Source organism: Acinonyx jubatus, chromosome B3, assembly GCF_027475565.1.
Source record: "Acinonyx jubatus isolate Ajub_Pintada_27869175 chromosome B3, VMU_Ajub_asm_v1.0, whole genome shotgun sequence".
NCBI lineage: Eukaryota > Metazoa > Chordata > Mammalia > Carnivora > Felidae > Acinonyx > Acinonyx jubatus.
The window spans coordinates 129684500-129698567 of NC_069386.1; the positions used below are offsets into that span (position 1 = coordinate 129684500).

At 38.0% G+C, this 14068-nt stretch overlaps 1 protein-coding gene across 10 annotated transcripts in view; it reads right to left on the reverse strand.

The window, feature by feature from the left end:
* EML5 (EMAP like 5) overlaps positions 1 to 14068 on the reverse strand; it is a 176187-nt gene that overhangs the window by 12696 nt on the left and 149423 nt on the right. For 7 of the 10 annotated variants that reach the window (XR_008299587.1, XM_027066368.2, XM_053224806.1 and 4 more), the window contains 3 exons: positions 13179 to 13308; positions 10760 to 10858; positions 8210 to 8230 (listed from right to left, as the gene is read on the reverse strand). Coding sequence is in view for 9 of the 10 variants with exons in the window: in XM_027066368.2 (XP_026922169.1) it covers positions 8210 to 8230; positions 10760 to 10858; positions 13179 to 13308 (250 nt within the window). In the remaining variant the exon portion in view is untranslated. The remainder of the gene's footprint in view (positions 1 to 8209; positions 8231 to 10759; positions 10859 to 13178; positions 13309 to 14068) is intronic. The other 3 variants (XM_027066369.2, XM_053224803.1, XM_053224808.1) reach the window with 2 other exon arrangements.

Sequence of the window (14068 nt, forward strand, 5' to 3'; positions counted from 1 at the left end):
TGAACTGCAGCCCATAAAAATGTATTCATTTTCAGCAGCTAATTCAGTCTTAGAACATAAGTACTTCTGGTAAAATAATTGAAATACGAGAGTGGGTTTGTTTCAAACTATAAATCCGCTACAAATAATGCAAACATAGAGACATTTTTATTTATTTATTTTTGAGAAAGAGCACACAGTGGAGGGACAGAAAGGGGCGAAGAAGAGAATCTCAAGCAGGCTCCACACTCAGCAAGAGCCTGGCGCAGGGCTCAATCTCATAACCATGAGATCATGACCTGAGCCAAAATCAAGAGTCAGACCCTTAACTGACTGAGCCACCAAGGTGCCCAGAGACAGTTTAATAAGATAAGCTGTCTTGGTATCTTTTGATGAAGAAAGACATTTTGGTCTCTAAAGAAAACATTCTGATAAATTTAAACTATGTTGTATACAATCTACAATTTATAGCATACAATGATTAATCTGTCAGTCCTTCTAAGTAATTACAATATAGTAAACCAGGGACTGGAGGTCATTAAGTAAAACCTGTTCAAAGATGTAACTGTAAAAAATCAAAACTGTATGGGAACAGTTTACCATGTATTAACATATGGGATTTATGTGTGAAAAATTGAGCACAATAATTTAAGTACTGGACCAAAAGTTAGTATGTTCTTTATTCAATAAAAGTCAAAGGATATGAGGGACTGGTAAACTTAATGTCAACGAATAACGTTAGGTGGCTTAGATTTAAAGTGTAAATATATACTGGATCAGTCTATAATTTTTTGCCAGTAATAAATATTATATAGATGATCTATAATATAAAAACTTATTTATTTAAGTGTATTTACTTTTGAAGGAGGGAGGGTGAGAGAGAGAGCACAAGTGTGGGGGAAGGGAAGAGACAGGGGGAGAGAAAGGATCCCAAACAGGTTCCATGCTGTCAGCGTGGAGCCCGATGCGGGGCTCGAACCCAGGGACCATGAGACCATGACCTGAGTCAAAACCAAGAATTGGATGCTTAACTGACTGAGCCACACAGGTGCCCTCAAACATTTGTATATGTTTACAAAAAGCACCTGGGGGCAATCCACAGACTTTATTTGCCTAAATGTGATGAGGCAGATAATGGATTTTTAAGAAACATCATTCAGTTTTGCCTCCAAATTTAATATGTCAAAACTACAAATACTTTTATTTATCTAAAAATTAAATAGCAAGTAATCTTAAGAAAGTTGAATTACTGAGCTTTTCAGGCTTTCATAAAAAGTTAAATGAGATGGTAAGGACAGTATACCTGAAATTTATGTTTTACAACATTCAGGTATGACCATGACATGGGACTGCTACATATTTAGACTGTTCTAAACTTCCTTCAGTGACAGTATTTAAGATTTAAATCACTGCAAAATTTTTTTAAAGTTTATTTTGAGGGGCGCCTGGGTGGCTCAATCGGTTGAGCGGCCGACTTCAGCTCAGGTCATGATCTCGCAGTCCGTAAGTTCGAGCCCCGCGTCAGGCTCTGTGCTGACAGCTCAGAGCCTGGAGCCTGTTTCGGATTCTGTGTCTCCCTCTCTCTGGCCCTCCCCCGTTCATGCTCTGTCTCTGTCTCAAAAATAAATAAACGTTAAAAAAAAAATTAAAAAAAATAGTTTATTTTGAGAGAGAGAGAGAGAGAGAGAGAGAGAGAGAGAGAAGCCCCAAGCAGGCTCCACACTGTCAGCAGAGAGGCCGATGTTGGGCTCGAACTCATGAAACGTGAGATCATGACCTGAGCCAAAATCAGGAGTCAGATGCTTAACTGACTGAGCTACCCAGGCGCCCCAATCACTACAAATTTTCAAGGCTTTTCTAACTTACTAAAGAAAGATTAAATTGTGTTCATTACATTTTATTTTCTATGATTCAAAAAGGGTCATTCACGATGCTGGAGTAACACAGACACTCTTCTCACTCTTTCCCTTCCTACAAGCCACCAGCTAACGGGTGCCTGTCACGGGCTAGGTCCGTAACAGGAGACACATCAAAGCTCCACTACTAGGCAGGTGTGTTTTCCTATGAAGTCAGCCAGGCCCTAAGTCACACGCACTTCAGTGTGCTGTCCTCAGAATTCAGGTTCTGTGCGTGCTCCTTCCATCATATCAAGCTATCTCTGGAAAATCAATCCTACTGACTTTATTGTTTTTTAATGTTCATTCATTTTTAAGAGAGAAAGAGCGAGAGAGAGGGCACAAGCTGGGAAAAGGCAGAGGGGGATAGAGGATCTGAAGTGGGCTCCATGTTGACAGTAGACAGCCTAATGTGGGGCTCAAACTTGTGAACCACAAGATCATGACCTGAGCCGAAGTCAGACACTCAACCGACTGAGCCACCCAGGCGCCCCAATCCCACTGACTTTATAAGCATTCCTGACTCTTACTCTCCAGTATAGAGATGCCACAAGGGTCTCTTTCAATTACTAGTTGGATCTTATAAGAACCAAAGTTTTAAAGGATATTCTTTCTCCATCCTCTACTTGGCCTTTGGTGTAGTATTATAAAAACTGTATTTTTAACAAAATTTTAATATGGGCCATCAAGTATAACAACTGTATCTCACTCTTTAATTTCCGCAGGGGACAACTCCTTGCAGCATACCCACTATCCATTACCTCCTTCCTTCTTAATAAAGTTATGCTTTTATTCAGGAATCCCCTCCTCCCTTATGTAGAGCAAGTGATTCAGGGAGAGACCCTGCTTGCTCAGTTCACCAGTCTAAGCCTGCTGTGATTGATGACTTCCCCGAACCCCCAGCCACCCACACTCACACTCCCCACTCTCTGCCTCCAGCAGCAGTGATTTAGTTCAGTAACCCAGATTTGAGCCAATCAGCACATGGTACTCCCCAGGTCTTCTTAGTCTGGGGTTTGGTTTGTGTCTTAAAATGACTCAATCAGGCTAAACTGAAGGACTTTTAAGCTCATGGTTCTGAAAAAGGGTTTTTATCTGCTTCCCAACTAGATGAAAGCAAAGAAGCATGTAGTTCTAACTGGTACTGGCAGCCCTTTTGTGACCATGAATGCAACCAACCTTAGGATGAATATATTTCCTGATTTTCTGTCATACAGGACAACATGGAAGATCCTTAAAGTCACTTAATGGACAACTAACCATTGTGACAAACAGTAACTACAAATGGGGGGTTTGGGGGTACAGAGAATTCTCCCTTTGAATTGCCTTAAGGATCAAAAATGTCAAATTCTTACCACTGTCTTAGGCAGGCTTTGTCAGACAGAGAAGATGTCCCCTTAGTGTCCACTCACAAAACGTCTAATGGATTCAAAGGGTAATTATGTATTTTCTGTTATGTATTCACTCTCCCACATCCCAAACTGACCATTTCAAAACTTTATCCTCCACCTTCTTTGCCACCTCCTCACCCTCAGCTGATGAAATGAACAACATAGAAGCTACCAGACACGAGCTTATTTTCTCACCCCCAAACCTACCAGTTTTCTTGCATTCCCTTTAATCCTCAGGTCTCTGAATTTCTTCCTGTTCAACTGTCTCTCTGGAAGTACTCTCCCGTCTCAGTGAGCCAGCCGCTCCAGCAAGAAATTAACAGCCTTGATTCCTCACTTTCTGTCATGCCCTCACATCCAATTCATCAGAATGGACCACTGGCTCTCCCTCCAAAATACGTCCTGTATTTGTCTAGCGTTCTCTCCATTTTCATTCCTGCCACCTCAGTTAAAAATGTCTTTTGCGTGGACTATTATAACAGCCTCCCAACTTTCTGATTACTTCTCTTTCTCTTCTGCATCCTTAATAGTGCAGAGTGATTTTCTCAAAGCATAAATGAGATCAACTCACTCCCTTAACACTCTCCATGATGGATTCTGCACTTAGCGCGAATCCAAACTCCTCTCCATGATCTGCAAAGCCCCATGCACCTGATTCCTAACCCCCTTCTCCTTCTCCAAGTTCATCTTAGAGGCCTTACTCCTCCACACTCACCTTCCTGTTTCTTGATTTAAGGTTTGCACAGTAAAGAGTTAACATAAACAAGCCTGAAGTTGCTATCATTAGAAGGGCCTGCTTGCAAGTGTGTGAGAACTTGACTTCTGAAATGGTCCCTATGTTAATAAGGCTGTTTTGTCTACCTGGGGTACTGAACACCTGCTTTCTTCTGGTATTTCAGTAGTTGTGGCTGATCTGTGCCTATGTTACCAGCCCTTCCACCCCAAAAGGCCTGAACTCTAAGGCTTAAGTGGGTGTCCCTGGGCAAAACACTGCATCTATGATCCTGTAGCATCTAAACTTCACCCAGTGTGTCTTTTTCCCTTGCAGATTAGTGTAAGAAACTATAGCCCTAACAATCTCTGGGCCCCGGAATGCCTACTAGTGAATCACTGAATGTATGGGTGGGTCTTGGGACTCCCCAAAACAGCCTCAGCCTGGAGTCCCCCAGTTCATCCCTCAGCTGTCATTTTTTTTTTGTTCTCATTCTTGGCCCAGCTGAATGTTACCACCTCAAGAAAACAAACATCTAGTTTTATTGACATCATCCTATTGTTTTTATCATCTCACCATCTCAGGTCATGTTAGTTTCAGAAGTTTACTTATTGGAGTGCCTGACTGGCTCGGTCAGAGGCATGTACACTCTTGACCTTGGGGTCGTGAGTTCGAGAACCACAGTGGGTATAAAGATTAAATATAAATAAATAAAAATGTTTTAAATTTTTTTTGAAAAACTAAAAAAGTTTTTAAAAAGTTTACTTATTTATTGCCTCTCTGCCTCTAGAGCTGGAGGCTGCAAACTTTTCTGTAAAGGGTCAGAAAATAAGCCACAAAATTGAAGATATTATGCAGGTACTTATCTAATGAGAGAAAAATTTCCATTACATTTTTATTGATGAAAATCACAGAGTGATTTTTTTTTTTTTAATTTTAGAGAGAGAGCATGAGCAGGGGAGAGGGAGGGAGGGAGAGAATGAATGAATGAATGAATGAATGAATGAATGAATGAATCCCAAGCAGGCTCTAAGCTCAGCACAAAGCCCAACACGGGGCTCCATCCCATGGCCCTGGGATCATGACCTGAGCCGAAATCAAGAGTCAGACATTCAACTGACTGAGCCACCCAGGCGCCTGGAGAGTGAACTTTTTATAATAAAGATCCACTATGAGAAGAGTAAAATTCTTTGGAGATAACAAGGTAAGCTTCCAATTGAGAGTTCTTTCTCATCAAGATCAATTGCAAATGTTTGCCTGTAAAAATTTTACATATTTCAACTTTGAAAATGTCTCATGTAGATAGTTACTGACAAATTCAAATATTGATCCAAAAGTACAAGATCTTAACTGAGCATATTAATCACGTGGAAGGCATTTAGAGGATTCAGTTAGAGTGTTGTCTTTATATCTGCCTTTTTAGCATGTTTTCCATTGCAGAGTAATCACCATGAACTGAACCCTACATGGAGTTCTTCAACTTCAGTTCAAATGAGTTTTGAAATGTGGAAATTTCCTTCTCACTTGCATCAAGATCTGAAAAGTGCTGCTGGAACTGCAGTCTGAGACCAGAAAATACATTTGCGGCAAGTGGGATTCTCACTTGGTTCAATGTTTGGCACCATGAGAAGTGTATCATGCAGTCTGATGTTACTTGTGATTCAACATTAGTCGCCATCAATGACCTGACTGTAGAATTTCACCTTAACTGTAATTTTAGGCTGTTACTGTAACTGTAGTTTCCTTGTAATTTCAGGTGGAATTCATTAAGAAACATGATCAAGTCTGCAGCAAAAACTAATTTCCAAGGCCATTAAGTTTTCCATAATACAGATTGACGGCAGTACTTTTCTCATTCAGAGAAATTTCAGCCTTGGCTCTGAGCTCCAAAAACTGCAATAAAGCTACTACTGCTAAACCACTGGGTGAGTTAGGACACTCAGCTTCTATTTCTAACATGAATTCATGGCACTGATGATGGCTAATTCTATGATAACAAATGAAGTTAACTGTTGACTCTCAAAGACAAAGTGAGGTTGTCAATAACACATGATACACTGCTATGTCTTTCACAAACTACCTGATGACGAACAGGCACAATGAATCATAGGCTTTAAACACCTTAAATTTTCACCAGTTTTGTAAACTTATTAACCCATTAACCCTTTTTCTGCTCCAGCTCCACATATGTTTTTACCACCATCAGTTGGCACATATCTTAGCAGATTCCACTTCAGACTGTACTGAATTAATGTTTTCTTAACTTCTCTGAAAATACTATCTTTTGTAGTTGTTCCATGAAGACTAGTCCTAGAGGCCAACTCTTCAGTCACTTCAAAGTTGGCAGTGATTGCCTCAAATAAGCAACTGGCAACAACTGTCAATCCATGAAGAGCCAAGGGAAACCATTCAGAATTATTTGCTTTTTTTAGGGTCTTGTTAATTGACTACTGATGCTGTTCCCAACATCCTCAACTCTTTTAGCAATAGGTTTTGCCAAAAAGCTAATGGGTTTAAACAAGTTTATTTTCTCTGGACACATGTTTGCTGCAATCAAACATGATTTAATTAACTCACAGTAAATTCTTCTTGATTAACTAATGAAACATTCAGAAAACTTGGTTGCAGCCTCATTTTATTTTTTATTTCTGTGAAGAAATTCTGTTGTGATGAGATACTCACACAAATATTCTTTTACATTTTCTAATTTTTCTGACTCTTGGGTTTCCCATGAACTGGGAATACTTTTGTCAAGTTTAGTGTGAAAATGTAATATATTGTATTATTTTAGCACAGCTATAGTGTCGAATTTACCATATAATTTGATAACAATATAATCCACATTTCACTGTGCCTTAGAAGTATGACAAAGTCCACTTTCCTTTTTTTTTTTTTTTGCCTTGTTTCGACATGATGGATATACATTGCTTAAATAAAATTAATTGTGGGTTAGCTCAAAACCTGTCAAGTTATGACAGCATCACTGCATCTCCAGTGTGCCAAACAGCTGTGCAAAGCAACCAGAGGGTCACGTGAGGTCTCTGTTGTAGCTACTCAAGGCTGCTATAGCACAAAATCTGCCACAAACAATATGTAACTGAATGAGCCTGGCTGTGTCCAACACTCTATCTCTGGATACTGAAATCTGAACTTCATACAATATTCATATGCTGTGAAATTTTCTTTTGATTTTTTTCTAACTATTTCACTTAGTAAAAACTATATTTAGCTCATGGGTTATACAAAAACAGGTAGGTTTGGCCCAAGGGCTCTGGTTTGCCAACTCCTGCTCTTGAATGTAACCAAGAGAGCAAAAATATTGCCTGTTGTGTTGGATACATTTGTAGTTTAACAGTCAAATCACAGAATCCTGCTTTACCCTGGAGAAGAGGGAAACAGACACATCATGACATATTTTCCTATCAAACTGCTATTTTTCCTATGTAAACTGAAAAGGAAATTTTAAAAGCCTAGTAAATATGTAAAAACAATGGACACACATTATCCAGTAGCTTTTTAGATTCACAAAGCTATGGTCAAGATCAGTAATAGAAAGCTATTTCTAGATCTTTAAGTGATCTGTTGATACAACATGTGCAATTATTGGACATACAAAAATAGCAATTAAAAAATTTCACTTCTAGGCAACACAACCTACTGATTTACATTTAAGATTACTTTTACCCCCAGCTGCACTTTAAGAAAAAAAAATTTTTTTTTAATTTTTATTTTTGAGAGAGAGACAGAGTGCAAGCAGGGAAGGGGCAGAGAGAGAGGGAGACACAGAATCCAAAGCAGGATCCAGGCTCTGAGCTATCAGCTCAGAGCCTGATGCGGGGCTTGAACTCACAAACCAAGGAGATCATGACCTGAGCCGAAGTCGGAAGCTTAACTGACTGAGCCACCCAGGCGCCCTTCCCCCAGCTGCACGCTCAGCAGCTACATGATGTTGGCAAGTTAATAGCTACCATGGAGGATCCTTGCAGTGATTACACAGGTAATACACAGAAAGTGCTTACAATTGTGCTGGACACTAAAAAGGTCAAAATATATTAGTTTTAAAAATAATTATCATTGTTACTGCCGAATGAGCTCAGTATCATGACATTAAAAGAATAGATTTTTCATTAAAAAATTTCAAAATATGTTCAAGTATCTTATTACTCAATAAAAATTTGGACTACCAATACTAAACAATATAACTAAAACAGAAAATGCCGAATTTTCCTTACCTGACATGTCTGCTAAATCACCTACAATGGAAAAACAGCAGAAAAACAACTGTCCATAAATAACATAAATACTTAAAAATATTTTTACTGAGTACATTCTTAAGTATACTTGTTAAAATACTTTAAAAATTAATTATAAAATAATTTTTATATAAATCACAAATGGTCATATACAAAATTAGTTTTATGATGTTAAATTGAGTAGACTGTAAGTGAAGCCATTCATTTCAATCATACACATATATTAACATTTCACGTATATGACCTTCCAATTACTGGATAAAAACTTTTTTTTCTTTCTATTTAATGAGTCGCATGAAATTTTAACAATTTAAATATAATGACATGTTTTAAATAATACAACTCTTATTTTGGTTTACAAAATGCCCTGTAACAGACTGGAGTTTTAATGCACCTCTGCTTGGCCCTGAGAGTCCAAGATTCTAGCCAAGGGACAAAGGGAAAGAAAAAAAAAAGTTTGAATGTAACTGGCTAAAATACCACAAAAGCAAATATTTCCCCTCTGACCTAAATAATTTTTAACAAAGAGAGCCATAAACATTTTAGACTGTTTGTGCCTTGAAGGTATGATACAAGCTTGGCAGTCAAAGTTACTACTGATTCAACTCTGGGGGTTCAGAAAAGAAAAAGTCCCTCACTCTTTGGTGGTCTCTCAAGTCTATCCTACGTGCCATTAGTCATCAGTAAAAAAATTTCTGTATCCATTCTGTGCAAGTGGGGCAAGGCACAGGACTGCATATATGATCTAAAATTCACCTCTGTAGTGCCTGGACTTTGACTTGGAAGACAATTAGCCATTTTACATTTCCCTACAGTGTCACTTTTCGAAATAAAAGGAACAGACACAAATACTGAATTATTAAGTTGTACGCCTATATGATGTTCTATGTCAATTATAACTCAATAAAAAAAGGAAAAGGAGAAGAGGGTCAAATTTAATGAAAGATTATATTTGTGAGTACAACATTTCTTAAAAGACAAAACTGCGGCACTAATATGTTAAAAGCAAAGTTGCTTAACAAAGAGAGAGACGGGGAAAGAAAAAAAAGCAAAGTTGGGAAATGGAAGAACCGTATCTTCTACAATTCTATTCACCGTATATAAATTCCATTAACATAGAGATATTATCTTTTTTTGGTAGGCTTATATCCCTAGCACCTAGAATAATACTTTGTGCATGGCATGTGCTCAATAAGTTTGTTGAATAAATGAATCTACTCAAAAAAATTAACTGAACAATAACTATATGTCAAGAGGCACTGAACTAGGACCTTTTATAACCAAAATGGTAACGTGATCTCATTTTTTTCAGAGTAAAAATAAGACTCATTTTTAAAAAAGGACCTAGACCTATTTATACTCAAAGATTAGAATCTTTGTGTGTAATGCATGAAGATCAGTCTACTTCTTGTTAAAAATAGAAAAATTTACAGAAAGGAAGATCACAAGCACCTTTGTGGTACAACTGTAGAACTCTGTAACCCAGAGATCGAGTTTCTGACTGATCCATTTAGTACTTGTATGAAAAATGAAGATATTAAAAGCATAAATTATTCTATCCAAGGAGAAAAAGACACCTGGAGAGTTGGCTTAGCAACGGAGGCCCACCAAGATCCAACAAGCCCAATGACATGGATCATTTTTACAAAGTACACCAAGCTTATGAAGCTTCAACTGACCAAATCTATGATGTGGTGTTCGCAGTGATCACTAATTGGTAGATGTATTGGTTCTAATTAGACCCGCTACCCTCTCATCCTTTAAGTTTTCTAAAGGGTTAAAAGAAGACAGCAAGACAAGTGGTTTTTAAAACAGCTGGCAACTTAAATCAATGCCAAAGAAAAGAAAAAGGCAGAAGGATTTAACAGCATGGAACAGACAACAGACAGAGCTTTTCTCTCCTTCCTAGCTCAGTCCTAGTTGCCACAGACATTCTGCCCGTCAGTCTGGTTACTTTTTGGCTCCCCCTTTATTTACAATTTCCTCTCCAAATTCTTTTTGCTTTATATGCTAAATTAAACCTTTCTGCCAATTAGGAATATCTGCTAAAGGACTAAATCCAACTACTGCAATCACCATAAAAGAGTTTATTCTTAATTCTAAACTGTCTGAACCAATAAGATAACCAAAGCGAGAGAAAGATACCTGGAAGCAAATCATATGGTAAAAGTGGGTGTGTGTTTTTTTGTTTTTAAACATTTATTTACATTTGAGACACAGAGAGAGACAAGAGCACGAGCGAGGGAGGGGCAGAAAGAGAAGGAGACACAGAATCTGAAGCAGGCTCCTGGCTCTGAGCTGTTAGCACAGAGCCTGACGCGGGGCTCGAACCCACAAACCATGAGATCATGACCTGAGCCAAAGTCAGATGCTCAAACGACTGAGCCACCCAGGCGCCCCTAGGTATGTGTTTTATATAAAAACGCATTTTCAACAATACCCAAATATATATATTTTTCCCTAGGATACTGAATTAATTTGAACAATACAATTACTTGAACTGTTTCTTTTTAAAATACAGAAACATACCTACTTGGCCCGTTGCCACTACGTTGATAAATTTGGGATGCTGATTTACAGTGAGGCACAGTATATCATCATTATGTTCCTGATAAAAACTCTGAGTCCCTATAAAAAAAAATTGAGAAAACCTTAAGACATAACAGCCAAAAGCACTTATCTAGAACAATAAAAAATTGCTCTGTTTAACTTAATACATATTTTTTGAGAACTGAATGTGCACATGTTATCATGAGGATGGAAAAAAAAAAACCAAATCTTTAAAGGGATAGAGTCCTGAAAGTTAACATGAGGTTAAAGACATCAAGCACCACAAGAGAGTGAAGGGGCCTGCTCTGGAAATTCATAGCAGAAAAGATTCTTCTTATCATGGGCATATGGCACTCTTGGACTGACACGACGGATTTTGTTAAAGTGAAGGTGGGTGGGGAAGGGCAATCTAGGTAGAGAAGTACTTTAGGCAAAGGTACAAAGACAGGAAAGTACTAAGTATGCATATATATGGTTCATTTGGCTGAAATGTAGGGTCAAGGATAAATGTGAGAGATATGGTTGGAAAGGCAAATTGGAACTAGAATGATAGAGGATTTTGAATGTCAACCTATTAAATTTCATATTTATTATGTAGTCAGTGGGGAGGTACTGAAGAATTCTGATCAAAGAAGGTATGTGATTTACCTAATAGGACTTACAGCGAAGAGACCTTAGACCTGTGACCATGCAAGACGTACTAAAGGTGGGTTTGCCTAAGTCCAGTGGCGAGGTGGGAAATGAGGTCAGGAGGATAGGGCGTAGGTTGGGTCCAGATTACAGAGGACCCAGGGTGATTACACGGTGATCTAGTCCATCCACATGACATCATCCAAAAGTGAAGCAACACAAAACAATTTAACAATGACATTTACCAGATCTAATACTTTAAAACTTCTCTTCAAAGTGAAATGTGCTTCATACTTCCCAGGGCTGACAGTTTAGTGAGAACAACAAACAAGCAAGTATATGTGCTATTGGCTAAGTTTGAAGATCAGCTAATAGGGCAAAACTTCCCAGACTGTGAACACAGCAATGTATCCCAAACTAGAGAGGACAAATAATGAGAAGTGGAGAGGTACCCAGTCTCCCTTCTGCCCTCTCTCTCTATACCCCTTCAGTAGAAAAATGATTAAGGACAAATCATAAAATTAAAGAACATTACAAGGATAAACATGAAAGTGTATTTACACATTCCTTTCTAGATCATCTTTTCTTACTCTTCTCTATTTTCTTTGGTGAAGCCTCAATTAAATTGGATTATCTAAGTATTTTTTATTTTTATTATTTTTTTATTAAAAAAAATTTTTTTTAACGTTTATTTATTTTTGAGACAGAGCATGAACGGGGGAGGGTCAGAGAGAGGGAGACACAGAATCTGAAACAGGCTCCAGGCTCCGAGCTGTCAGCACAGTGCCCGACGCGGGGCTCGAACTCACGGACCGTGAGATCGTGACCTGAGCCGAAGTCGGCCGCTCAACCGACTGAGGCACCCAGGCGCCCCAATCTAAGTATTTTTTAAATGGCCAAAATTATTAAATCGAAAATCACCACTGATTTCTGTGTGATCTTGGTGAATCCTTTTCTTTAGGAAACCAAAATAGGACAATCATATTAATGATTAATACTGAGGAGACACAGGGGATTAGGACTCACATAAGCCATTCTTTGCCTGTTCGGAATGAACCATCAGAGGAAAAAGCCAGAAATGTTTGGGCCAAAAAGTCTCTAATTTTACTTCCAACTTTCCGACTTTATGAGGTTTATAATTACACATAAGAAAATTCAAAATTAAATAATGAATGTCACTAGGAGGATTATGATGTCATTCATCATTAGATGATGCTATGAGAATTTATTTGCTTTGCAGCAATCCAATCAGTTAAATTAACATCAAGAAGTATTTTCTCACCTTGAATCAAACAAAAGTATCAACACAGCAGAGACAGAGGGAAGCAGCTTTCTCACTATCTTCCTTGGCCTTCTGAGGCCTCAGTAAGAACACTGCCCCTTCACCCTACTCTCCAGCAACCACTCACCAACATGCTACTTTTAATCACTACCTATCAGAGACAACCACCAACCCATCCATTTCATGTTAAGGTTATGGGGAAATAAAGTTAGAAATGCTTTCATTATAAAACATGATTTCAACATACAGTAAGCCTTCACTTCTAATAGAGACCTAGGATCACTTTGCATTATGAAATCTTTTTCTGCTATATCATACTCTCTTAAGACTGTAAATTTGGTTACTTGAAATATTACTAGAAAATTCAACAGTATGAAGAACATTCTGGACTCATGTAATTTATTTGTAGTTTTAACAAAAATTTTAAGATTATAAGTAACAAAATCCTAAATAAAAAGTGGGAGATGGAGAATTGGGGTCTCCTACCGGTAGCAACGTTGTGCAGAATTCCAATGGATGCAGTGTGATAAATTATATCATCACCATCATTTAAATAATGAACGTTATTCCTACAGTCTCTTCCTCGATAGCCAAAAACAAGCTCCAACACAAGGTCCTATAACAATAAAACCATTATATAATTCCTTATGTCTAAATGTTCACCATTATTTTTGTATACAGCACTGGTATCTTCACTCAAAATGGAGGATGCATTTTGATGCTTTACAATCTTTGAATACAAAATTTAGACCTGCTTTGAGCAGCTGAAACACTCCATACTTTTCTACATATATAAAAAGGAAAAGGGAATCACAAAGTCATCTGATTTGAAAAATTTTAGTTGTTAGGAGTTCATGTATTAAACACTGAGATACTTATGTCCAAAAGAATATTTCGATTTGTGTTGTTAGTAAAAATATGTAATCTGCACATATAACTCAGGATACATTATGTCCAAGTGACGTACTTTTGAGGAGCCAAATAGTACATCAGACACTGGCACAGAAAACTAAGTACATCATCTATGATAACTCATGCTAAAGTTCTAGCACATAATTCTGCCACTGAAAATGTCCGTTTTTTTTACTTTGTGAGGCTTCCCAAGGGGGAGGAGTACAACAATCATTGTCCCACAGATTAACGCCTCATTTTTGACCTGATTCAGCACAGTTTGCTTGTGGCTACTGATATTGGAATTAATTAAATGTCTGGGAGAGCTTTCCTTCTTGCTCAATTATTGTGGAAGGTTTCTTTGTTTGGAAGTAAAGCCTTCAAAGAACCCTTCAATGAACCCAGTGAATGTATCACATGAAGGACAAACTTTGACTTCTAAATTCAAAACACTAAGCTTAAGACACTGCTAAGGCACCTGTGAT